This window comes from Fundulus heteroclitus, unplaced genomic scaffold (assembly GCF_011125445.2).
Source record: "Fundulus heteroclitus isolate FHET01 unplaced genomic scaffold, MU-UCD_Fhet_4.1 scaffold_99, whole genome shotgun sequence".
Lineage (NCBI taxonomy): Eukaryota > Metazoa > Chordata > Actinopteri > Cyprinodontiformes > Fundulidae > Fundulus > Fundulus heteroclitus.
In genome coordinates, this window is record NW_023397461.1 from 244,245 (window position 1) to 270,008 (window position 25,764).

At 46.5% G+C, this 25,764-nt stretch overlaps 1 protein-coding gene across 2 annotated transcripts in view; it reads right to left on the reverse strand.

The window, feature by feature from the left end:
- Window positions 1–1,103: 1,103 nt before the first annotated feature.
- The window catches only part of apoba (apolipoprotein Ba), a 37,639-nt gene continuing 12,978 nt past the window's right edge, over window positions 1,104–25,764 (reverse strand). Inside the window, exons 12-30 of one of the 2 annotated variants that reach the window (XM_036135073.1) lie at window positions 25,470–25,678; window positions 23,426–23,633; window positions 23,187–23,357; window positions 22,902–23,105; window positions 21,586–21,750; window positions 21,301–21,506; window positions 21,042–21,224; window positions 20,809–20,936; window positions 17,760–17,970; window positions 17,505–17,677; window positions 17,242–17,417; window positions 14,760–14,881; window positions 14,294–14,667; window positions 6,640–14,205; window positions 6,439–6,550; window positions 5,710–5,748; window positions 2,554–2,740; window positions 1,640–2,368; window positions 1,104–1,552 (exon numbers count right to left, since the gene is read on the reverse strand). In XM_036135073.1, the coding sequence (XP_035990966.1) occupies window positions 1,175–1,552; window positions 1,640–2,368; window positions 2,554–2,740; window positions 5,710–5,748; window positions 6,439–6,550; window positions 6,640–14,205; window positions 14,294–14,667; window positions 14,760–14,881; window positions 17,242–17,417; window positions 17,505–17,677; window positions 17,760–17,970; window positions 20,809–20,936; window positions 21,042–21,224; window positions 21,301–21,506; window positions 21,586–21,750; window positions 22,902–23,105; window positions 23,187–23,357; window positions 23,426–23,633; window positions 25,470–25,678 (11,541 nt within the window). In that variant the 3' untranslated portion in view covers window positions 1,104–1,174. Of the gene's footprint in view, window positions 1,580–1,639; window positions 2,369–2,553; window positions 2,741–5,709; window positions 5,749–6,438; window positions 6,551–6,639; window positions 14,206–14,293; window positions 14,668–14,759; window positions 14,882–17,241; window positions 17,418–17,504; window positions 17,678–17,759; window positions 17,971–20,808; window positions 20,937–21,041; window positions 21,225–21,300; window positions 21,507–21,585; window positions 21,751–22,901; window positions 23,106–23,186; window positions 23,358–23,425; window positions 23,634–25,469; window positions 25,679–25,764 lie in introns of both variants that reach the window. The other variant, XM_036135072.1, reaches the window with a different exon arrangement.

Consider the following 25,764-nt stretch of genomic DNA (forward strand, 5'->3'; position numbering starts at 1 on the left):
TTGAACCACATTTTTATTTTTGTTCATTAATCTCATTATATATTTATCCAAGTGGCGTATCCACAAACGCAGGTACAATAAATTAAATCCTATCTTGTCTATTTTTGAAAATGAAGTCAAGCATTATATTAAAGGTTATTAAACCGTTAATATACGTCTCTGGGTTACCTGGTATTCTGAATATTGACGCCCCCTGGTGGTGATTGTTCTGTATTGCTTTGTACTGCTTTATGTTTCTAAATAAAGTTTGATTTAAAAAATAATATAAATATTGCTCTGAGTGGAGATGTTAACAGTTTAGGTCAGCAGTTTCATTCCTGATCTACGAATATCTGCTTTATGGGATGTTCTGCTGTGACTTCTGTGTTGCATCCTATTGATTCCCCAGAGAAACAGCAGGACGAGTTCATGAAGGTTCCTAACCGTTCAGTTTAAAGGCATACTATGCAACATTTTTCAGTTAATTAATGTGTTCCATACCGTTTTGGATGATTAAATGAGTCATTTCAGGTCCAACAAAGGTTTTCTCGGCCGCCCTGGGGGTCTGTGGGGGAAATACCGCACTTGTAATTGCAAGAGCTCTCGGCCCGCACACACAGAAGTCTCGCTTTACGGCGAGAACTCCATGTGTTTCTGCCCTGCCATTCACTATATGCACGCGTGAAAGCAACAACAAAGAACCGCGTGTTAACGTCAAATAAACATGCAAGAATATCGAGGTTTTTTTTTATTAATATTATTATTATTATTTAGTTGTTTTTTTTTGAATGTTGGCGAGACGCTACCGCCTCGCCAAGATAGCGCTGCGGGAAGCTTGATATTCATACTTTCACTGTGTTAGTCATTGTTTGTACTGCCGTTTTTTCCACTTTTCGTTGCGTTCGTCTGTCTGCTAAGCTCAAAACAACCGCGCCTGGCTGGAAAATCAACCTTCACCGGTAGAACCTTCATCAGTGGAACCCTCACCAGTAGAACCTTCACCAGCAGAACCTTCACCAGTGGAACCTTCATCAGTGGAACCTTCATCAGTGGAACCTTCACCGGTAGAACCTTCACCAGGCTCTGTCAGCAGGGTTATGAAATGAGGAACTGCAGAGACGACACACGTTCTCACCGATCTCTTTATTTATTGTTCCAGAGATAAAAACACGGAACCATGGCGGATGTTTTTACTTCAGCGTCTGAGCAGAGTCGGCCACTCGCTGAAGGACTTCCAGAGGAACGGCAGAGGAACCTCCACGTCCAGCTTGTCTTTTCCCACCCGGATGTACGGTGCCTCCTTCAGCAGGTCAGCGCTGCCGTGCAGCGCCTCAGACAGGTTAGACTGCAATACTCCCAGCAGCGCCTTGGTGGCGCTGTTCAGCCGCTCCACGCTGGAGGCTCTGTGAAGCTCATGGACCTTCTGCTGGAGCAGGTCTTTACCCTCGGAGGCGAGCCTGGTCGCTCCGTCCGTGTGCTGCCGGGAACCTTTGATGATGCTGCTGTGAGCTGCTCGGACCTGAGAGGAGAGCAGGCGGTGCTGCTGCCTGAGGCGCACACGCAGCCGCTGCGCCTCCTCAGCCAGGAGCAGCCGCTGCGCCTCCTCAGCCAGGAGCTGCTGCAGCCGCTGCGCCTCCTCAGCCAGGAGCAGCCGCTGCGCCTCCTCAGCCAGGAGCTGCTGCAGCGCTTTGAAGGTGCGCTGGAGGCGCTGCGTGACGTGATGCCGCGCCGCTGCAGCTTCCCTCCTCAGGCTCCCCATGAGCTGGCTTCCGTTGACGACGACGTTGGTGCCAGGCAGGGTGAAGGCCGTCCTGCTGATGTCCTCAGAGATCTTCAGTGTCAGGCTGGAAAGGCTCTGCTGGAACGTCTCCATGATGGGGGGCTTCCTAGCATAGCCAGGAATGGAGAAGTTTCTGCTGCGCAGGAAGTCTGTGGTGGCCTCCAGCAGAACCTCAGTGTGGTTCCAGGCGTGTCTGAGGCTACCGCTAACATCCTGGGTCAGCAGGTCTGTGAGAGTCATGGGAGCTGTGAGCAGCAGGGAGTCAGAAAGCGCCGTGAACGAGTCCTTCGCCCGATCTGCGAGGGTTTGGACCGCCTGCTGCAGCCGTCTGAGGGAGAGGAGAACCTCCTGGTAGACCCTGTCTATCAGATTCAGCAGAGAGTTCCTGAGCTTCACGCCGCCTCGGCTCAGATCGAAGCCAAAGGCTGACGTGTGGTGCTTGTTGATGAACCTGACCACAGCGCTGGTCATGAGAGGGATCCGGTCCCTAAAGCCTGTGATGAAATCATTCACAGAGTCCCAGTTCCACGACGTCTGCAGAACCAGCTTCTCCGAGTTCTTCAGCGAGGCTTTGGCCGTGAGAACGTTGGTGTCCTTCCCAGGAGTGGACTGCAGATGAGAGCAAAAGCAATTTAAGCATCGTGTGGTTAGAATGGGAGCAGGATCATTAAGACCCTTTTCCACGGCCCAGTTTGGCCCGGCCCGGCCCAGCCCGGCCTGGCCCCGCCCCGCCCCGCCCCGCCCCGCCCCGCCCGGCCCCGCCCGGCTCCGCTCGGGGCTTTGAAGAGCCTCACCAGGTATCGGCTGAAGAGTTTCCCTTGCAGCTGCGATGAAGACCTTCTCTGAAGCTGCAGTCCCAGGAAGCCGGCGGATGGAGCTGACACGGATGCGGTGACGCTGTCCCTGCGGGCAGCAAAGCGGACGCTGGCGTCTGTGAACGTACGGCTGGTGATGTCGATATCGAGGGTGTGACGACACTCCCTAGCAAACAAATCGCTGTTAGAACAGGTCAACAAGCAGAATAACCAGACATTTTCTCAGAGAAGTCATTTCTACTGATGCTGATGACACGCCGCTTCCACCTGGCGTCAGAACCGAGCCAAGAAGTGCTGAACATGCAGGACCTTCAGTGCTCTGTCGCATCTCCACAATGCTCCCTGTAAATTATGCGTTTCTCACCAATAACAAGGCTTTAATAGGCCACATGACCTTCCAGGAAGTCACATTTAAACCCCCTTTAGAAAAGGTTTTTTAGGGAACACTTTTGCTGTTTTTCCTTAACAATAGACTGAAAACATAATTTCATAAACATATATTCACACCAACATGGCAGTGAAGCTGAGGTTTTGGTCCATTTGCTAAATACATAATAGAAACATGCTGAAATGCAACTGGTGCCCTGAGGACAGCTGGAAGCCCTGTGAGTGTTCAGGGGTCCAGTGGCCCTTTATCCCAGAGTACAGCAGCTAAAGGTCCCATGGTGAACAGACAGACTCATGGCGTAGAGAGAAGAGAGTCAGGAGAGGAACGGAGGGAGCGAGACCGTGTGGAAACAGGAAGGAGATGGGTAAGTTATGGGGGGCTCAGGTTACGGGGGGCTCAGGTTACGGGGGGGCTCAGGTTACAGGGGCTCAGGTTACGGGGGACTCAGGTTACAGGGGCTCAGGTTACAGGGGCTCAGGTTACGTGGGGCTCAGGTTACGGGGGACTCAGGTTCGGGGGGCTCAGGTTCGGGGGGCTCAGGTTACGGGGGCTCAGGTTATGGGGGGCTCAGGTTCGGGGGGGCTCAGGTTCGGGGGGCTCAGGTTACGGGGGCTCAGGTTCGGGGGGCTCAGGTTACGGGGGGCTCAGGTTACGGGGGACTCAGGTTACGGGGGCTCAGGTTCGGGGGGCTCAGGTTACGGGGGACTCAGGTTATGGGGGCTCAGGTTCGGGGGGCTCAGGTTACGGGGGACTCAGGTTACGGGGGGCTCAGGTTACGGGGGCTCAGGTTCGGGGGGCTCAGGTTCGGGGGGCTCAGGTTCGGGGGGCTCAGGTTACGGGGGCTCAGGTTATGGGGGCTCAGGTTATGGGGGGCTCAGGTTACGGGGGCTCAGGTTACGGGGGCTCAGGTTACGGGGGGCTCAGGTTACGGGGGCTCAGGTTACGGGGGCTCAGGTTACGGGGGGCTCAGGTTCGGGGGGCTCAGGTTACGGGGGACTCAGGTTATGGGGGCTCAGGTTCGGGGGGCTCAGGTTACGGGGGACTCAGGTTACGGGGGGCTCAGGTTACGGGGGCTCAGGTTCGGGGGGCTCAGGTTCGGGGGGCTCAGGTTACGGGGGCTCAGGTTATGGGGGCTCAGGTTATGGGGGGCTCAGGTTACGGGGGCTCAGGTTACGGGGGCTCAGGTTCGGGGGGCTCAGGTTACGGGGGATCAGGTTACGGGGGATCAGGTTACGGGGGCTCAGGTTATGGGGGCTCAGGTTACGGGGGGCTCAGGTTACGGGGGGCTCAGGTTATGGGGGGCTCAGTGTTAACAGAAGGATTTCTAACTTGACGTGGAAATGGATGGGGAGTCAGTGGAGATGCTGGAAGACAGGTGATGTGTAGATGGGGTCATGATTTGGAGATGTCTGGTTATGGTTTTGATTTAGATTTGTGTTTTTTTGTCACTTATGTTCTATAGTCTTGCCATAGAGTTATTAGTTTTGCCGTTTGGGGTTTTCCATACAGTTAACTTCTTCATGTTTTGGATGTTTTTCCGACTGCATTGTCTTACTTTTTGCCTCAGCTCTATTCATGTTTGTTTCTGTTTGTCACCTTCTGCCATACCACCAACATAATTAAAGGGATAGAGTGTAATTAATTTTTGCTTTTAATAAGCAAAAATCAAGTATTTCTTTCATAAAAACATATTCTGCCAAAGCCTAATAACAATCACATAAAAAGTGAAAGCGTTCTTGGGCGCGCTGGTGGCGCAGCGGGTAGCGCGCCCCCCGTATGGAGACCTTAGTCCTCGACGCGGTCGACCCGCGGTCCTTTGCCGCATGTCTTTCCCTCTCTTCCACCTCCCTTCCTGTCAGCCTACTGTGTTAAGAAAAGCTAGCCACTAGAGCCGTGAAAAATCCCCCCCACACACACACAAAAAAATGGAAGCGCTCTCAAAACATAGAATTAGTAGTTTATAAATACATAGGTGGCGGTCCGCCCACTGGGAGGGAAGGGGCAGAAAGGGACGAAACTTGTCAGCCATACGTGTTTTCCCCAAGATGACTGTAGATCATTCTAGTTACCATTTTATGCTCAAATGGAGGACCATCCATGCTCTCTGCCCACCGAGAAGGAAGAGAAAAAAACCAAGAAAAGAAAAAGAAGTAATAACTGGGATAAAGCTAGAGTCTATATCTGCGCAGCTATTATTACCAGGAGGAGATAATTCATGAGGGAGTGGAGATTTAAGATGAATGTTGAGGTAGCAGCTTTCTGCTGGACAGCTAAGTTAACTCAATATAACGTTATTAAAAGTTTATTTTAGCGTTAGAAACAGGGCAGTGTGGTCCAGCAGCTACTCTGTGCTCTGTGTGGCGGTTTCCTGTGTGGCAACAAGGCAGCTGTTATGGGCCAACAGTTGGACCAGAACCAGCTCATTCCCACTAGGTGTCCAGGTTGGTTTCTAACTACTGACTCACTTCAGTTGATGTCAGGACTCGCCATTAATGTTTACCTCCTTCTTTTATGTGTTCAGTGTATTTCTCTCCATTTAACTTCATCTATGGACATCTTTGGTAGGACGTCTCTGCATGGTGGTCTGGATGAACGGTACTAACATCGTTTCAATTTCTCCTTTGGAAATATATTCACTTATAAAATGTGCGGTGCATTAACAAGTGATTTTACCAGCTCTATCTCATTTATGAAAGAATTAGGAAATAAGGATTGAAGTGATGTTTCTAGTGAAACAGGAGACTCACCGGCTCACAGAATCACCTCTGGAAATTTGACGTTTTGTCCTGAAAGTAAAAAAAAAAAACAAGAAAGTTCAGAATTTTAACCTTTTAGCCATATTTCAAAGTGACTTTATTAAGAAAACAGTAACACAAAGCATATTTATATTGGATTGTAAGAGTCCCTTTTGGCAATAATTCTAATATTATTGGAAAGCCTGTTTCCTCCACCATTAATGTAGGGAAACAGCAGATGTTGGTTTAGCAGCATGCAGGGAAACATGGCAAACATGCTAAACAGCGTGTGGTGGAGGTAGCATGATGGTGTGGATCTGCTGAACAACCCTCATCATTGGAGGCAATCTCAGTGCATAGAGATATTAAGAGCAGGTTCACCAACCACAGCAATCTCCCATCTCCACTCTTAGGGACCAAACACGGTCCTTCAAGATTTCACTGATCATCTTCACTCCATTTATAGTACTGGTCGGCAAACCTTCACAATAAAAGCCTCATTTAGGTATACATAGCTCTGAATTTCAAATAAAAACTGCTCAGCTTCTTCTCTGCTCAAAAAAACAATCAGTGTGATGCTGGGTGCGTTCAGGCTGTAATTTATCCCTGGCAGATAATATTTTAAACAGAAACAGTCACACTGGGTTGGTGAAAATATTCCAGCTGCTGCATCAGTGTTCATGATGTTCACTTACAGAAGCATCAGTTAGCATTTAGCATGCTGCATCTCCACACACCTACCTGAGGGGCTGATCCAGGACGTGCTGCCAGTTCACGTTTACGTCGCTGTGGCTCAACTTGCCGTTCCCATTCAGATGAAACATCTCATTAATATATCTGAGGGTTGCAGAGGCTGAAGAAACAATCAGAAGCAGGAGCATATGATGTACATGCTTCAGGGTAGTCATGCACACTCATTAAGAGGAATTATTTCTATCTTACCGGTGAGATCGTACTCCATGAAGTCCACGGTGGATGTGCTGTAGGAGCTCAATGAACTTTCAAGGTTGGGATCTTTATTCCTTACAGCAGCAGTGGTTGACACTTTGTAGACAGGGGAGGAAATATTAAAAGTGGCACTGAGTGCACCAAAGGATGGGATGAAGATGCTGGAAGGCAGATGTAGGACAATTTCAGGGATCTCCACCTTCTGTTCTGGGAAAACAATATCAGGAATTTTGAAGTTTGAAATGTGACCAGTGAGGTCATCCAGACTGATGGAGAGGTCTCCAATGGTGACGGATTTAGGTAAGGTGAAAGAAGACACTCTGATCTCATGCTGTGGAATCTTGACGGTCAGGAAGGACATCTTGTCCTGTAGATACTCAGTGCTAATGTCACAGCTGGGCACTGATATCACAGGCAAGCCGGGGAGCAGAATGTCAAAAGCCTTGGTGGAGATCAGCGTCGGGACATTCAGGTTCTCTGGATCCACCGTGAAGGACTCCATGTGCAAGCTGGTAAACGGGACATGAAAGGAAGGAAGTGGGACTGCAGGAGGAACACTGATATGATCAGGGACTTCCACATTTTCAAATCTCAGATCTATGTTCCTGATGGAGTGAGGGACTTCTTTTAGCCACTGAGGCACAGGGATGCTGAACACAGGTAAGCTGAATGTGACACCATTCTCTAATAACTTAGATGGTATCTGGTAATCATAGCCATCTGAGCTCTTTGTGTAAATTAGAGCGGAGGAGAAGTTAAAGAACTGCACGTCATTAATGTTTGTGACCTCATCCATTTTGAGCACATCCCACAGGGTCCTCTGATAAGCAGGAAGTTTGATCGACTTCAAGAAGGCCAGGTGCCCCCCCAACGACCCAGAGAATGTCACGCCTGCTTCAGGTCCTTCATTAAAAATGCTCCAGTCAGAACTATGATAGACTGATCCCAGCTGCTGCTCCAGACTCCAGGCCAGGGACTGCTTCTCAGAGCTGATGGCTAAGCTGAGGTCCTGAGAGAGCCGGGCGTCACCCACACTACTGGACTGCTCAGCTTCACACCTCAGTTTAGTCTTCAGTGTTTTTAAAGGAACTAGATCCAGCTCGCCCCTGACACCATGCCTTCCACTCATGCTGAAGCGTTCAGAGTGAACCTTGTTGTTGCTGTTATATTGAACTGTTGTGTAGACGCGGCGTAGGGAAACATCAGAAGCTAGCGAGCTCCCCAGATCTAACAGGAAAAGGTTGCTGCTCACGCTTCGTTTCTGCTTCTCCTGCTTGTCCAGTTTTAAGGTCAGGGACGTCTGAGCAGTTGTACGCAGGCCATTAACGTTGATGAAGAACGTCTTTGTTTCTTCCAGACTGCCAACAATGTTAAATACGTCCATGGTCATTATGTCAGACTTTGCTTGTGTTGACGACTCCAGCAACACGTGAGAGGACAGAGCTTCCAGGTCCCAGCTCATGTCAACGCTTCCTTTGCCTGCAGATGCAATCTGAGGAAAATTAAACATGTAGCTCAGTTTTTTCTTGGACAGCACATTCAGCTTGGTTCTGGTGTTCCCAGTGAGTTCCTGACTCATTTCCATTTGGAGGAAGGGTAGATGAATTTTTACAGAGTTGGCAGCAGAAGCCTCCATGCTCCTCTTTGTGAGACTAACAGAGCATTCATGGTTAGCTTGAACATTGCTGTGCTCCAAGGTGACGGTGGAAGCCACTTTTAATCCCCTTGTTCTTGTCAGACTGGTGGTGCCATCGATTTTTCCATTCAGAACATCAAACTCAGACACAGACAACGCACCAAAGCGAGCAACGATGTCAGACTCGTTGTAAAGGCCTGCGTTAGCATTTAGGCTAATCACGGGGGATTTAAAGGAGAAGTCACAGGTTATGTTGCCCAGCGCTGGAATCACAACGCTGTCCTGGGCAGCTGGCAGGGTGAAACTGGGCAGCTTTATTTCACTTAAACTTTCTGGGACACGGATGACGGGAAACCTGGGAGATGGGAGCACGAGGGTGTAGGATGGGACAGAAAAGCCCAGAGCTGGAAGTCGGAAGCTTGGTGTGCTGACTTCTTTGGGAACAAAGAAACTGAATGCTGGCATCTCAGCTCTGAAAGCAGAGACCTGGATGTCCAATATGGGGATTTTATATCCAGGGACCCTGAAGATTTTTGGAGGAAGACTAGAAGTGTCAATTTTGTGCTTGATGTATTGAGCCTTTGCTTCATGGTATGAATGTTTCAGAAGTGAAACCACTTTGTCTCTGCAAGCTTCAAATTGACCCTGAACCGTTTCAAAGTTGTCACTGATTGCGTTGTAGATCGGTTCCAGGTGCAACTCAAAGCGGTGCAAGTCTGGGTTCTTGTGGTACTGAAACCTGAGATCCATATCAAATGACTGTTGAGAATTGAAAAGCAGGGATTTTAAGCCACCATCTTCCCATAGAGAAAAGTCTCTGACCTCAGGGGTTTGGATTTGGAGATAAGGTATTGTCATTTCTGGGAAAGAGAGAGGAATGGTCAGAAACTCCAAATTAGCCTCTCCTTCTGCTAAAGACTGGAAGTAGATGTCCCTCTCACTGTTCTCTGCTGTAACATTGTGGCTGTATTTGTACTGATTGAATCTGGCCAAAGCAAAACACCATGTTCTCTGTTTCTCTGAGTTTATCGCGACACCATAATCATGCTGAAGGTCCACCCTGCTGGTGAGTTTTAGTGGGAGCAAAACTTTGGAGTTCACCTTGTTGTTAACGTCAACAAGGATCTCAAATGGATGTGCTTTGAATTCCAGGGAGTTGGACATGGTTCCTGCCAGATCTCCTGTGAATTCAGCCTCATGGGACACTGAGAGTGCAGCTTTCAGGTCTGCGACGTGAGCCTCTCCATTTAAAAACATAACACTGGTTTTGACAAATGGCGTTTTGCACTCAGATTGAGCTTCTACAGTAATGTCGCTTAAGATGGCAGATTCAGCAGTCAGTGTGTGTTTCGCTTTTAAACCCTTGTAGTCTATTTCTCCTGCACATGTAAGCTTTGCTGTGCTAAAGCCAACGTTAACCTTTACGTTGGTTCTGTGGGTACCTTCATCAGAGAGGTCTTGAATGGACCATTTTCCAGTACCACTAGTTTCACCAGTAACAGTAATGGAACCAGACTCCGTTCTTGCTGCCATGCTTTGCTTCAGTGATAACTGACTGGAAGCGTCTAGTATTGGCAAATCCAGTTTGTGGTTGTAAGTTGTTTCTATTACTGCAGATATTCCACTCTGTAATGAAAGCGCCGCACTGCCAACCAAGTCTGCAGTGTAGAACTGAGTTGAGACCACGGTGGTGGACTTGGCAGCAACCTCCGCAGGGGAACCAGGAAGTGTCAGAGATCCTTCATGGTCAACCGAGAAGGCTGCATGTCTAACCTTTAATGACTGTGTGAATAGGAGGTTCTCCATTCTTGGAGCTTCCAGCTGAGTCATGGTTTCAAAAGTGTGTTCCAGGGCTTCGATTGGTGAATTAGCATGAGAAGTAAATGTAGCTGTAAACTTTGGGTTTGCTGAATCAGAAGTGGAATTCTCAACTTTCAATTTGTTAACAAGCTCATACTGTGGAGAGGTAATGCTAAATTCTCCATGGAGTTTGCCAAACACTGGGATGCAAATGTCAGTAGGAATCTCTGGAAATGTCACATCAGGAATTGTAAGCATTCTCATCTCAGAGTCCTGCACATTTAATTTAGGAATGCTTATGGCTGGGAATCGTATTTCTGTAAGAACAATTTCTGGAAAGGTAAGGTCTGGCAGATCAGGGAGGTAAAGAACTTTTAAGTTGCCAAAGATGTCCTCCATGTCAGGCGTTTGGATCTGAAATCCCCGGATGTCATCGATGATTCCAACTATCTTGGTCTTGATCTTATTAAAGTCTACAGTGAAAGCAGGAACGGTGTAAGAGCTGAGGATGGTGAATTCTGGCACTGATATTTGAGTTGGGATGGTGATCTCCTGCAGTTTGTTGAGGTTGATTGTAAATCCTGGTATTACCAGGTCAGTCAGAGGAACAGTGAAAGTGGCAACTTTAATCTCAGCTCTTTTAATTTGCTCCAGAACTCCTTCTACAGCTTGCTTCATCTGGTCAATGGCCTTATTATCACTAGCTAATGTTTTGATCCACTCCATCAGGCTTTTAAAGTGTGCAGAAAAGAAGGCAGCCATGTTCTTGTAGGAGTCACTTGCTCTCTGTAAGTAGATTTGAATTTCATCTCGAATGTCCATGTCTAGAATCCGTTGCCTCATGTCCTCCAGAATGTCCTGAACTTTCAGTTTGACGTCATTGTAAAATGCAGTATCAGTCACATCCTTCAGCTTCTTCAAGGCATCAGCTACTTTGGTGTTTTTCAGTTCATCCAGATATGCATAGATAGAATTTTGAATTTCTCTGAAAAACTGCCTGACAGCCTCAATCTTGTTGACAATCTCATATTTTTTTATTTCTTCATTCAGGTAGTTTGTCAGCTCAACGATCTTAACGTTTGTCTCATCGATGAATGCACCATAGTCAAAGTCTTTCATTGAGTCCAGTATTGAGGAGATACGATCATTGAGGTCATCAATGCTTTTTTTAAAGTCTAGTTCTCTAATCTTGCTTGTTGCGTGGTACAGGAAGTTCATCAGTTTATCATAAACAATTTCAAGTTTGATGGATTTCAGAGCTTGAACAACTGAGTGCACAGTGTCTTCAATTTTCCATTCTTTGACAAGAATCACTGCTTGATCCATCAAGTCCTTGAAAATATTATCAAGTTCATATTTTAAAAGTATGTCTTTGAAGTAGGAGTGCACTGCATTTAGTTTGCTGGGGATTTCATATTCATCAATCCAGTTGACAATAACCTCATTTATGGATTCCATCACTCTGGAGATCTCTGCCACCGGGATTTGATAGGAGAGCTGCTCCACATAAGAAGCCCAGTCAACAGACAGGAGGTAGTTCTTCACACCTTCCACAAACTGAGCCAGGTTGAAATCCTCAAAGGTCTTCTTTATCTCAGACAGTTTTTCCTTGATTGTCTGCAGGATGCCATATTTTAAGTCCAGCTCATGCAGGAATGCTGCACTGCTTTCCCTGAGCTTTTGTAAGTCCATCTGTCTCACGATGTCCTCCATGAAATCAAGTGTTTTGACAAGCGACTGCTTAATTTTGTATTTGGCATCAAAAGCATGAAGCTGATCTCCAATATATGAAAGTACAGCTGTTATTTTGTGGCTCAGATGTCCTTCTTTGATGAACTCCTGAGCTTTAGAGATGAGGACATGCACTTTTGTAACTATGTCCACAATGTTTTTTTCTAAAATCTGCCTTAGATTGCTCACGCCAAGCTCCAAGTCATCCATTGATAGAGCAAACTCGTTGATCAAATAATCAAGCCTTTCTTTTATCTTATCGACTTTATTTTCCAAGTCAAGTTTTCTCATCAAGTTTTTGACTTGAATTGGTAGCTTATCTAAGTTGGCTCTGAAATTGGTGATGAGCTGATTAATGTCTAAATTCAGTATAAATTGTTGAAAGGATTCTAAGGCGTGTACTAATGTGCTTTTAAGGCGCTCAAAAGCAACAGGGAAACTCTCGATGAGAGGGATCTCAATGATGTGACAGTTGCTGTTCTTGTCATACTTAAGGAAGCCAGCCATGCTGAAATTCTGTGCTTCTGCTTTGGATCTCGTCTGTCTGCTGAGAAAGTCGGTAAGGGCAACTGCTGATAACTCAAGTCCAACCTTCTCAGGATTATTGTAAGCACTGATGCTCTGCTCATAACCATGGTTGTTCAGCTTGGAGTTCACCTTCCACTGCAAAGATTGGTCTTTTGGAGTCAAGAGGCCTTGAAATTTGTTATTAAAGTTAGTTGAAGACTCTCCACTTGGAAGCCTGTGTTTGGTCAATACCCGGCAGTCATGTGACCATGCAACAGCTAGCGGGGCTGTTTTCACCAGCAACGTACTGAACATCTGCCCACTGTGTTTCCCATGTAGATTTATTTCCCCATCGCTGTCCATAGACGAATCAACAGCCAGACTAAAAGGCACTGCCTGGATGGCAATCCTACCACCAAAGCGTAGAGGTTCAGAATTTAACTTTGCCTCACACTTTGAGTTTGAGGAAAATCCAGCAAATTCAAGTTCACACTTGTGACTTAACTGGGCATCAGTTATGTTCCCAGATGTGCTGTACTTCATTGAACCAGACATATCTTTGTAGGTGAGTTCATAGGTATGCTGGATGTTGTGTTGTTCTCTGAACGCTCCATTCAATGTTCCCCCAAGTTCCACCTGAAGTGGTTCAAGCTTCATGCGACCTTCCTTGTTAACGCTGAGGTCATAAAACCTGAGCTTGTTGGTGATGTCCAATGCCAGAACAAACGGTTTTACATCAACCTTGGTGTTTTGCCTGTAGTAGAGATCCTCACAGATAAAGTTGTCACTCTTGGAGCGGAGGGATAATGTCCAGAGAGTGAGGGTCAATTCATGGCTGCTTTCTGTTGTCATCTGCCTCAGCATTCCCTTTGTGTTACTAGTGAAAGTCAGGGCTCTTCTGTTCAGGATAACCTTCATGTTGTTTGTTGTCGCTGCATCATAAGCATGACCCTTAAGGTCACCATACAAAAAAGCCTCTGAAGGAGTGACCCTACCTTCAATGTTAAGCTCTCCTCTTCCTTCCTCAGCCATTACTTTGGTAGTTGAAGCAAAGGATGCTCCACTGGCACCTATTGCTCCATCAAAGGTATTCTCCATTGTCACCGGGCTGCACTGAATGTTGTTAGTTCCAGTGAAGGTTAGACCATCTCCTCCAGCTCTTACAGAAACTTTATGCAATGCCCGACCCATATCAAAGGTGAGGGAGCCCTCAGAGTTAACCTCCATCCCATTTGAGCTGAGGGATCCAGTTATAAGAGAGTAAACCCTACTTGCGTCATCGTCTGCCTGGGACTCAATTCTGAAGATGGACATGTGTCTTGATAAACCAAACTCAACTATGTTATTTAGTGATTTCCCCAACGCCAACCCAACAGCATTGCATTTCAGGGTCAGTTGTGCATCTTTGTACCTGAGCTCTGCAACATGCTTGAAGACATCCTTTTGGGTCCTGGTTTTAGATACGACATTTAACTCAGAGTTTGCATAAACTCCTTGGATCATGTTTTGAAACTGGATGAAGGGTGAGTCAAAGCGTAAGGATGACTCTCCTCTTCCCTCATGAATCAGCGGACGCAGATTGTAGCTGTGGCTATAAGAGGCGTTGGTCTGGAAAGAAGCTAGTTTGAGTAGTACATCAAGAGTACCATCTACCAAAATGTCATCAGAATTCAGAGTAGAAGTATACTGAGTAGAGGACTGGAGAGAGGCATGAAGGCCTAACGGACTGGAGGCCTCAAATTTGTAATTGGCTTGACCATTCAGTTTCTCTGTCACTCTTAAGGTTTCCATGATGCTGAAGCTGGTGTCAAGGAGCATGTGGCTGAAAGAGCAGTTGAGTAGATACTTGAGATTGTCATCAGCCCTTTCTGATATCATCCCGGCCCCTAGAAATAGGCAGAGATATGGTGATAAATAATATTTTAAGGAGAACAACTAAACAATCCGGCAAACCGTGTTAAAAAGTAAGTTCACCTTCAAGTTTGTATGACAGTAAACTTATTGGGGACTGAGCCATGGCCTTGTACTGGACAGCGTAGCTAGGAATATCAACAGTGTTGTTGCCTCCAGAGATCGATCCCTCCCAGTTATATAAGTTGCTGTGGATCTTGGTTGAAGCTTCGGCCAGTCCCAAAAGAGGAATGGTGAGACCCAAGGAGTTTGGTACACTGAATGATGGCAGCACATACTTTTTGGCTGGGATATGCAGCCCAATCTGTGGCAAATCTATGGTTGGAAAGAATAAAGTCTTTGGAAGATTCAGTTCTTCTGACGTTTTGCCTCCAAGTGGAAGGGGTAGAGTTATGATGATCTTTTCCTTGTTGAACTCGTATCGAAACAAACTGTCACTGTTGAGGTCAAAAATAATCCATTAAAACACAAGATGATGTGACATTCCTGAAATGAAATGATATTTATGATTTTTGTTTAAAACACTTACGACTGCAGGAACAGTTTCTCAGGCAGGGCTGGCAAGGTGAGGTCTGAGAGGCTCCTCTTACTTCGAAGAGTTGCAAGAGAGGGAAACTGAGTGGTCAGTTTGTCCAGCCAGATGTTCCCTGCCTTGAGAGTAAAATAATGAAAAATATTACAATCTATTCCACTTGTAATAGCTAAAAAAGAGAGACCAAAAAGGACATCAACAAAACCCTTAGCAGAAAGGATAAGAAATTCCTTTATTGTCGCACAATGGGGGAAATCCAGGCAGGATGAAGTAATGACAAAAATAACCTAATTTAAAGGTAACTTCTGAAGCAACAGAAAGAGAACGGCAAAAGATCAAAATAAAGAAGATATTTCACAGTTTTTGATATCACGGCATATTCAGATAAAAATGCAATATTCAAATTAAATACAGGAAAGACAGCGTAGTTTTGATCAGGACCAAAGATCAGACAAGAGCTGGGAAGCTGTTGGTTAGGGAGTGATTTATTAAAATGAGGAAGGTTAAAAGGTGGCGGTGATGATGGGAACCAGGAACACGGCAGGATGTGAGCAGAACAGGGTAGTATGACAGAGGACCTAACAATGAGTAAATCTGAACCAACTGGTTATATAGGGAGGAGGAGACAGAAGGGACAACAGGTGAGCAGAGTGACGCCAATTAAACTGAAGGAGCGAGAGGACACTGATCTGGCAGAGGCAGAGGCAGAACAGAATCTACGGGAATACATGATGGATGACCAGATACGCTAGAATAAACAAAACAGAGGTAAGGCAAGCAGGAAAATAAAGACCTGACAGAACTACTAACATCACAATGAACTGAAACTGACTAAGACAGGACTGACTGATAATATAAAGTGACAACAGAAAACTTGACTAATTATAGAAACAAGGATCTATAGATAAATACTAAAGGGTGCAAACACAAACAGACTGCAGGATCCCCATGGAACTACAAGTTATCAAACCTCTGGGAATACTGACAGACAGCAGCTTTACACAACGATGTAAGAAAAATTAGCAATATCCATGATTGTACAGCTAAAGGGTGTGCAAACTGACATCAGCCTTAATCCTTCTCAGGAGTCACACTTCAGAAAGTGCTGATTCAGCTTATTCACCTAGCTCTATTTACTTAGAGCGTTCTGGGCATTCTGTTTGTGACCTGATCTGATCGTTTATATCAGGGTTAATCCAGGCCTTGCTGTGGGAGAAGCACCTAACCTTCATAATGAGCCCAGTAGAGCCCAATAGAACTTAATATAACCGTGATGCATTCTGTTATTTCATCGCTGTCCTCCCCATGAGGATAGCAGAGCTTATAACCAATGCTGTGGAGCTGAAGCAGACTCTCAGGGCTTTTTCTCCTCAGACCATTTCATCCCTGTGTTACAGTTGGTTCTCTGTGTACAAGGGGTTGATAGACAGGCTGGAGGTGAACCAGGTTTTGATCTGAGCCACTAGGGGAGCGAGGGCTAATGAACTGACTTACTGCACTGGAACTTTGCAGTTTACATGCAGTAAGTCTAGTGCAGTGGTCCTCAGGTCCAGTCCTCGAGGGCCGGTGTCCTGCTGCCTTTATTTGTTACTCTGCTTCAACACACCTGAGTCAGATAATCAGGTCAGCAGCCGGGCTCTGGAGAACTTGACTGCAGACTGAGCAGGAAATGCAGCCATTTGATTCATATCATGCAGCATGCCTCTTGTCTGATGTTTTGGGGTTGGCTGGCTATGGTCCACCTCACTGCTCTGCTCCACTGATTAGTGGGAGTGGTTTCACCTGTGTTTACCTTGATTAGTTCTGCATGAGTTTCACCTGCTACTCTGCCTATTTATACCTGACTCCCACAGCCAGCCTGGGCAGGATCGTCTCCTTGCCTTCTGTGCACTGCCTGTCCTGGCCTGTCCTGTCCTGTCCTGGCCTGTCCTGTCTCGGCTCGGTCTCGTCTCAGCCCTTTGGACTGTTTATGCTGGATCAGGAGACTGGACCTCCGGAGGAAGCTTAGGTCCTTCAGGGTTGGCAGTAAGATGCTGCAAATCTTCTATAAGTCTGATATGGAGAATGTGATCACCTCCGTCATCATCTACTGGGGTAGCACCATCAGAACCAGGGACTTGGAGAAGCTCAACAATCTGATAAACAAGGCCGGCTCTGTTCTGGGAACTCTTTTAGAACCTCTGGAGATGACTGAGCAAATACGGATTCTTAATAAAATTAAGAACAACTGAAACAGATACCGGTCCCACAGTGGTTTAATAACTAAAGTCTTGTTTCCAACACCCTGGTGTTCTACATTTACAAGAACCACCACCCCGGTCAGTCTGCAGGGCATTGTCCCTGTTCTCAAAGGGGTCCTGCCTTCCTTTAACGAGTCTTTTAATGTATTTAGAGGCTACCAGGAGTTATCTGGACTGAAACCAAGAAGGTGATGATGTAAAAAAAAAAAAAGAAGAAAAAAGGATCATGGCATTTCTACCTCAATCCCTTTGGTGACAATGTGCCGCAGTTTCATGTCAGTCTTTGCCACTTTCTGGTCTAAGATGTCATCGATCAGCTTCTGAAGCTTCTGGAGATGCTCTTCTGCATTTGGAATCATTTTCTTTACCTCTGCATTCAGGTCTGTTTTCAGTTCTACCTGGACCTTATCATCATCTGAGGAAATAAAATCCAAACACATGCTCATATACACAGATTATATAAGGGTTTAAACCAAAATTATTAAAATAACAATGAAAATACCATATTTCAGAGAAGCTTTCTGTTGGCATGAAGTCTCTGGCAGGTGGAGGACTGATTCTAAGTCAATCTGCACACTCTCATCCCTCTTCAGGATGGCTGAGATGGATGCATCTGTTTTCAGAGAGGGAATGTCCATCAGGAGCTGCAGCATGAGCTCCTTCATCATTTCATGTCTACAAGATAAAATATGGATGCTTACACAAAGATACCACAATCTATTAAATCTGTTTCTCTAGAGAGTTTTCGATGCCTGACCTTGCACGTCCGACTAAAGTGAGCTGTGGGATGTTCTTGTTGGTCACATCAACGGTGAAACCTCTCATCCTCCTTCCATCTCGGTCACTTTGGGTTACGGCCAGGTTGATGCCTGCCTCCACATCCCAGTCAGGAATGACCAGCTCAGTGGAGATGGTGTTTTTATTGTGGTCATATCTGACAGCTGCAGTAGCCTCTATTGATTCTTGACCTAAATGCAGAAAAAATGAAACTCATCTTCACCATAGTTTTACCAAATTTATGGAAACAAGCAGTTTAAAGCTTAGTAGTTGGATTATTTTTACACTACCGCCACGCCGTTCAGCAAATACAGTCAGCAGAACATTTGCTTGGTGCATCTTTAACTATAACTATGTTCAGGTATGTCTTTATCTGCATGAATCCGTCTATCCATCTTCTTCCGCTTATCCGGGGTCGGGTCGCGGGGGCAGCAGCTTCAGTAGGGAGGCCCAGACGTCCCTCTCTCCAGCCACTTGGGCCAGCTCCTCAGGAGGAATCCCAAGGCGTTCCAGCTCCTCAGGAGGAATCCCAAGGCGTTCCCAGCAGAGAGACATAGTCCCTCCAGCGTGTCCTGGGTCTTCCCCTGGGCCTCCTCCCGGTGGGACGTGCCCGGAACACCTCACCAGGGAGGCGTCCAGGAGGCATCCTGACCAGATGCCCGAGCCACCTCAACTGGCTCCTCTGGACGTGGAGGAGCAGCGGCTCTACTCTGAGTCCTCCCCGGATGACTGAGCTCCTCACCCTATCTCTAAGGGAGAGCCCAGACACACTACGGAGAAAACTCATTTCAGCCGCTTGTATCCGGGATCTCGTTCTTTCGGTCACGACCCAAAGCTCGTGACCATAGATGAGGGTAGGAACGTAGATCGACCGGTAAATCGAGAGCTTCTCCTTTTGGCTCAGCTCTCTCTTCACCACAACGGATCGGTACAGCGCCCGCTTCACAGCAGACGCTGCACCAATCCGCCTGTCGATCTCCCGCTCCATCTTCCCCTCATGAATAATATTGTTAAAACCCCTTCAGTCTTGATCGTGAGACGGAGAACGTGGCTTTGAGAGCTTCCTGATAAGTTTCACAGCTTCTCTGGATATTTCTCTACTCTGGTAATGATGAGCTGACCGATTCTGAAAGTGAGGGGCATGATCACGGTCACGGTGTCAAAACTGCCCTGATATTTATTTATGCATTATCATTATTATTATTATTATTATTATTATAATTATCTGGACTTGTTTTGACGTTACACATCAGCGTTTCCATGGTGACTTAGCAGTATTTTATTGTGTCGCAGCTCCATGTGTCCAGCCGCCGTACACGCTATCGTTCTGGAGCTGCATGAGTAACAATGAAGGTGATGGTTGTTTGAAGCCGTATGAATGCGGTGACTGAGACGATCACAGGAAGAGAACCGTCTCATTGACTCCATCAGAACTCAACAGAAGGCCCAGAACACGGTCCTGTCTGTTTCAGGTGTCTGAGCTCAGATTCAGGACGGTATCACGCCTGGTAGAGCGAGTTCTGGTTGCATGATGAACCCACCTGAACGGTTTGGTCTGACTGATGTTCTGAGCTCCTGTGGATGTTAAGCGGCCTTCAACATTTTAGTGTTGGGCTGCAGAACATCTTGATAATACCTGTCAAGGTTTCTTTCAGCTTGATGAACTCATCCTACTCTCCTGTGAGACTGTGAAGCCTTACAAGACAAAGTAGCACATTTTAAATAATAAAACCCTCTTCTACTTTACCTAGGCCAGGGATGTACAAAGTGCACCCCGAATTTTGTGAGCCTCCCAAAAGCAACTAAAAATGGTTTTGCCCCCTAGCACAGGTGGTTTATGCACATGAAGAGTTTTTATTATTAATTAAAAGAAAATTATCACAGATGAGTTAAATCTTCTTGGAATTAAAAACACTGTATTCGTCTTTTAAAAATATCCACATTGTCACGCTCTCTAAGTGTTTGCTTTGGACTAGTGAAGGAGACATATCATGCTTTTCAAAGCCTGCCTGTTCAAATAGAAATCCTTAAGTGTTTATCTAAAGTGGAACAGCAACACTTTGATCTTAATTCTTCGTTCTTGTTGCCCCACGGCTCGTCTTTTACCCCTGGTCTGAGCTGCGTCTGAAAGCAACTGGTTTTGGTGCCGTCTCTTTAAATCTAAAGGAGGAACTTCACTCCCCGCCCCCCTCCATGTCCACTTCTAGTTTCAGCGTCCTTCCAGGACCATGTTTAGCGTCTCTGCAGAAAATACTGGGACGTAATTATTTAAACAAATGTGATAGAGAACAGAGAAAAGAGAATGACCTGAAAAATCTGACCAGACCAGAACCTGAAGATCTCCCTAACCCTGGAGACACGTTTCTGCTCTCCTGGAGATTCCAAGGACACAACAACAAGGATATAACTCCAGAATATTTGCTTTTTTTGGTTCTTTATCCTTTAGTGTTTGATTATTTTTCTTTTGTGGATTCTGTTAGCTTATTCTGTATGGTTTTAGTATTATTGTATTTTCCTGTGTTTCCTCCCTGTCTGCCCCATTATTGTCCCTCGGCTCTCTGGCTTCATGCTTCTCAGCTGTCCCTCATAGTCACCTGACTACTTTCACCTGCCCTCCATGCCTTCTCTCCTCATTCCCTCTGTATTTGAGCAGCCTGGTTTCCTCTCCTCATTGGCGGGTTGCCAGTTCAATCAGGTCTGGACACCCTGATCTGAAGCGTGCCCATGGGTTCAGGCAGTTAGAGGAGAACGCAGGGATCATCGACCCAGCGAGGCCTTCAGCTGAAGGTTGCAGGACCTTCATGGTCACGGCTCCGGTTTGGTGGAGATCAGACCTCCTCTGCCAAAGCTGTCCTCAATACATACTTTTATAAATCAGCTTTTATTCTTTCAGCTCTTTTTCCTTTTATGTCTACCTTGGACATTGCTTTTGGGTGTTTATGTATGTGAAGCACTTTGTAACTTTGTTTTAATAGGGTACAATAAATTATCTAATGATTGTTATTCTGAACAACGTGGTGGACTCGTACCTTCTGCCTTCAGGCTGAGCGTCACAGACGCCGCTTTGGGTCGGCCCCTCTTGTCCTTCACAGTTTCCTCAGTGATGGTGGCCGTGTACTCAGAGACTTTCCCAGTGGGCTGGACTTCAACTGCAAACCTTCGACATGACAAATCATTTCCTTCAGTTTGATCCTCTTGGTAGAGTTGTGCAAAACAAAAAGGAAGTAGAGGGATTTGTTTATGGAGCAGAAGTCTGTCTTACGTAGCTTCTCCAGTCAGAGGGAAATAAGGAGTCTGTTCGGTGGAGGAAGCGTTGCTGTAGCGGACCACTGTGCACAGGTTGAGTCCTTTTAACAGAGGCTGGCAGTCGGTGGAGTCGACCCGGTCCTCCGCCAGAGACAGCACCGCCTTAGCTTGTCCAGCAGAGATGGACAGCAGCTTGTTGCTTCATCCAGACACCAAGAGGAGAGAATGAACACCACGAGCGACCAGAGGAAGACTTCATGAGAGCTGCTGCTGACCTGACACTGAGCAGCTGGATGTTGGACTCTGGAGCAGGGAGGGACACTTTGATCTGGTTTGTCTTCACAGATGCTTTGGCTCTCAGTGAGCTCTCATGGTACAGGTTAGTGTGCATCTCAGTCCCTGCATCCACGTAGTCTGGAAGGTGCACGCCCATTCTGGTGATAAGCTCCACGCCTACTGAAGGCATGAAGGACGCCTCAGTCTGCAGGAAGGAAGAAAGCAGCCTGTAGGAGCACGTAGCACTAGTTAATCCTCCAGATGATAAAGAGAAAGTGGCTCACCACTGCTGAAGGCTTCAGGCCTCCTCTGGCACCAGCTGCTAACACTCCAGACAAGGAGAGCTTGAGAGGAAAACCAGCGGCAGTGGGGAGAGAGAAGGACGTCTCCATGAAGATGTAGTGGAAGAACAACTCATTTTCAGCGCTGGAAGTCAGCTTGAGGAAGGCCTTAAGGTGAGAGAAAGGTGGATGAAATGCAGAGAAATTGGTTCATTTATTCAGAGGTCCCCGGAGATCAACATCTGTTAATGGAAGAGGGAGGAACAAGCCAAAGGTCTGATGCAGAAACCAACCAAAGGCTGCACCTCCACAGAGAGACCCCCAAGCCTCGCTGTCCACAGGAGATCATTTCACCACCAAGGTGCCAGACAAGAGAACACTGCTACCCTGAAATACGAGCTGTGGGAGGACAGAGCCCAGCGGCTGCTGTCTGAAGGCATCTGGAAGCTGCTGGGTTTATCCACCAACATATACCAGACGTCTGGTTTAATGAGGGCCAGGAAGCCTGATGATAAAGACCAAAATCATTCTGTACCATGAGAGCAAGGATGCACAGAACCAAATCAGCAGCTGGGAAAAGTATATTTACCCCCCAGATCATCTGACAAAGATAAACCGAGTAAATACAAGAAGCAGTTTTCAAATGATGATTTTATATCCGGCTCCATGTGACTCAGTGTGACATGGAGCCGGATATAACCCCTAACCCAGAGGAAATACGAAAGGAGGTATATACTTTTTAATAGGATAAAGGTCCCTTTCTAGTCCCTCAGAGAGGAAATGTGTCCCTCAGGATGCAGCTGCCACAGAGGGGCCCCCAAGCTAAGGGCCAAGGGCCTTGCTCAGGGACCCAGAGAGACAGACTGAGTTTCAAACCAGCAACGTCTGCAGCTTCTAAAAGATGCTAACACCCAGCTCCCTGACCACCAGGCCACCACCTCCACTTGGCTCTGCAAATCATCTCACTGCATCCAAATGCTGCTAATTTCAAATAATCCACATATTCTATTAATATTTCACTAAACTGCAGGATTTTAAAATCTTTAAACCAGAGATCTTCATCCCCAGGCCTGCAGCTCCAGGCCTGCAGCTCCAGGCCTGCAGCTCCAGGCCTGCAGCTCCAGGCCTGCAGCTCCTAGATTCAACGCCTGACTCCACTGTGAGCTCCAGCAGAGCTGGACTCCATGCTGGTGGTTAGTTCAGCGGTCTGGTTCAGGTGTGGAGGACCAGGTCCACATCTAGAAGCTGCAGGACACCAGACCTGGAGGATCTGAGCTGGAGACACCTGCTTAACGGTAACGCCATGAATCCAGGCTGACCTGTGCAGGAAGTCCTCGGATGAAAACCTGGTAGTACATGAACAGAGTCTCCAGCATTGTTCTCATTTCACTCGTCTTCATGTATCCGACTTCATCTCCCAGAAGCCGGAGAACGGCGGTGGCTTCTGGAGCTGCAGAGAATCGAACATCATGAAGGAGCTTCTGGAAGCTGTCTTTGATTGCCTTCAGGTGATCTTCTGGAGCCTGAGGAGATACCGGCAGCATTCATTTCACCAAAACCTGCTGGAGCTTTAATGAGACTCTGATTCTGAGAGTTACCGCCACCTGTCTCCTGTTCCTGCCTCGACCTGCTGAAACCCTGTCCAGAAGTTCTCGGACCATCGGCGCGCTGTCGCCTGCGAGCTTCATGAGTCTGGAAAAAGTCTCAGGGAGGAAGCCCCTCTCCCCAAGAAGAGCTTTGATGGTGGGTTCAAATCCTGCTCCTTCAAGCCCAACCTGAAAGGACAGTTGCTGTGAATGTTGTTATTCTTACATCCTGGAGAAGAGACCTGCTGGAACCTAACCTCCAACATGTCATAGCTGCGGTCGAAGGCCTTCAGAGATGCCTCCAGCTTCAGCTCCTTCGGCAGCGTGTTGCTGTCATCGAAGATGATGTTGCTCTGGACCGAGCCCAGCGGGGAGCTGAGCTTGTAGTTTTTGGACAGACGACTGAACACGGAGCTTGTGGGCGACAGTTGGTCCTGCAAGGCCGCCTCAACGAGCTCCTTGAGTCTGCAGACGACAGAGCGCAGCGTTGCATCATGATCGGGTCTGATGACGGCCTGAAGGATCAGGTCCTCCTGTCCAACCACCACCAGCACACGTCTAAAGACCCGCATCAAGTTTAGCATCAAACACATAACTGGACTCGGAGTAAAAGAAAAAGCATCAGAACCGATGATTCTTCTCAAGGATTAGATTCATGTTTAATCTGCCTAAAGTTTATTTGAAAAAAAACAGCAACTTGCTATACAAGCTACCTCCACGGCTGAAGCTGCGAACACGCTGAAGACGAGGAGCTACCAGCAACCGACCGGAGTCAGCAGACCACTAACCAGACCGGCTGACGATCAGCTGAGGGTCCCCGACTCATCGCCTCTAACTATCAGTTTTCTATACCGCAACTTTCACGTTAAAATCACAAAGTGCTTCTCAGCAGCAGGCATGAAAACTATAAAATACATGAAATGCAATAATCTAGATAAAAGCCTGCAGGTAGAAAACGTCTTTTATACAACAGACAACCCAGGTTCACATTCAGCAATATTCTGACTGATTAAGGCCTAATTTATAGCTTTTCTGAATGCTTTAATCAGCACAATAAGATCATTCACACAAGAAAACTGATGTGATAAAAATATTCATGCAGAAAAAATAAGAATGAGAGCAAAAGAAAAAGTTCTGTTTTTTGGACCCCTGAAGATGAGGCCGGGTGCTTTAGCTTCATCGGTTCTGTAACCCTGATCAGACTTACAGCATTTAGAAATACGAGGTCTATTGAACGGGTCGTAGTTTCCTGTATGTTAGTTCTCGTCTGGCAATGGAATTTACTGAGTTTCCCTGAAGGCATCGTCTGCAGCTGTCGGTGTGTGCGGAGGTGCATGATGGGAAGAAAAGGGCGGGAAAGAGGAAACTAGACACTGCCGTGAAGCGAGCTGTTCTGCAGTTAGCACCTGAGAAAATAAGTTTCTATGAACACTGGAAAGAGAGCTGCAGTCAGAGGTTAACCACAAACCAGTTCCTACCTGGAAGACGTCAGAGTCGGTGGTAGGAGAGGCTCTGATGGAGAGTTTCTGAACTTTTAGAACTATTCTGGTGAGTTAGCTTAGCTCAATTAGCACTGTCGGTTTGGTTCAATCCGTGGAGAAAAATAAATAACCAGTCAGAATAGTGGTGAGTGTTGCTTAATGATGTCTGAGATGTGTTTTGACAGTATTATGAAGATTTGACGGATTTATATTGATTGTTATTAGTGGTTATTAGTTTTTTTCTTTCACAGGCTGCTAATCCAGCTGCTGGTGGCTAAGTGGTACCACATACACACATACACATATTTCTTTTTTTCCTTTTCCCAAATCTGTTCGGTGTATTGGAATATTTTTCTGGTGGGTTGTTTATTTGTCCACATCCAATTTGGTTGTGTAGATTATTTTTGTGGTATACAAGTTAATTACTCTACTTAATGATATTCCTGTTAAAAAAAGGTAAATGAACCTGAGCAGTATATTTACATAAAGATACATTTTTATTTCATAGACCTGTGTGTTGTGTGGGTTGGAGGTCTTAGTCTCTTACAGCCAGCTGCTGCCAATCTCCTTTTCAAACCTAGTAGATCAGTGAGTGTGAATGTGAGTAATCCCGTACTGAAGGGTCCTAGAGTTCAGATTATTGATACAAGCCTAGATTCAGATACTGTAGATATTATACCCAGGGTCAGCATTATAGATTTATTTTAGAAGAGGGACAGACACACGTACAGATTACAGTTCCTTGACTAATTATTCCCTCAAGGCAAAATTAGAACCTTGGAACGGACATTTGTTCTGCAAACCTAATCCTATTACTCACTCAGGTTTTTCATCGGCAGAGTTGAGGATGTTGTAAAGGTGGGACAACACGAAGCTCTTCAGCTGCTCATCCTTCTCGTCCTTCAGACCGTTTGTGATCTCTCTTATGAGGCTGTGGTCCGGGTTCTTCATCAGAACCTGGTAGGCTGCCAGACGTACTTCAACAGGACTTTGAGGGTTCTGGTACACCTCCAGGAGAGAGCTCCGAATCTGTGCCCAGCCAAAAATGAAAACAGAGTTCTTGTAACAACAGCCACTTTCAGCAGGCAAACACAACAGCATCTCCTGCCAGGAGG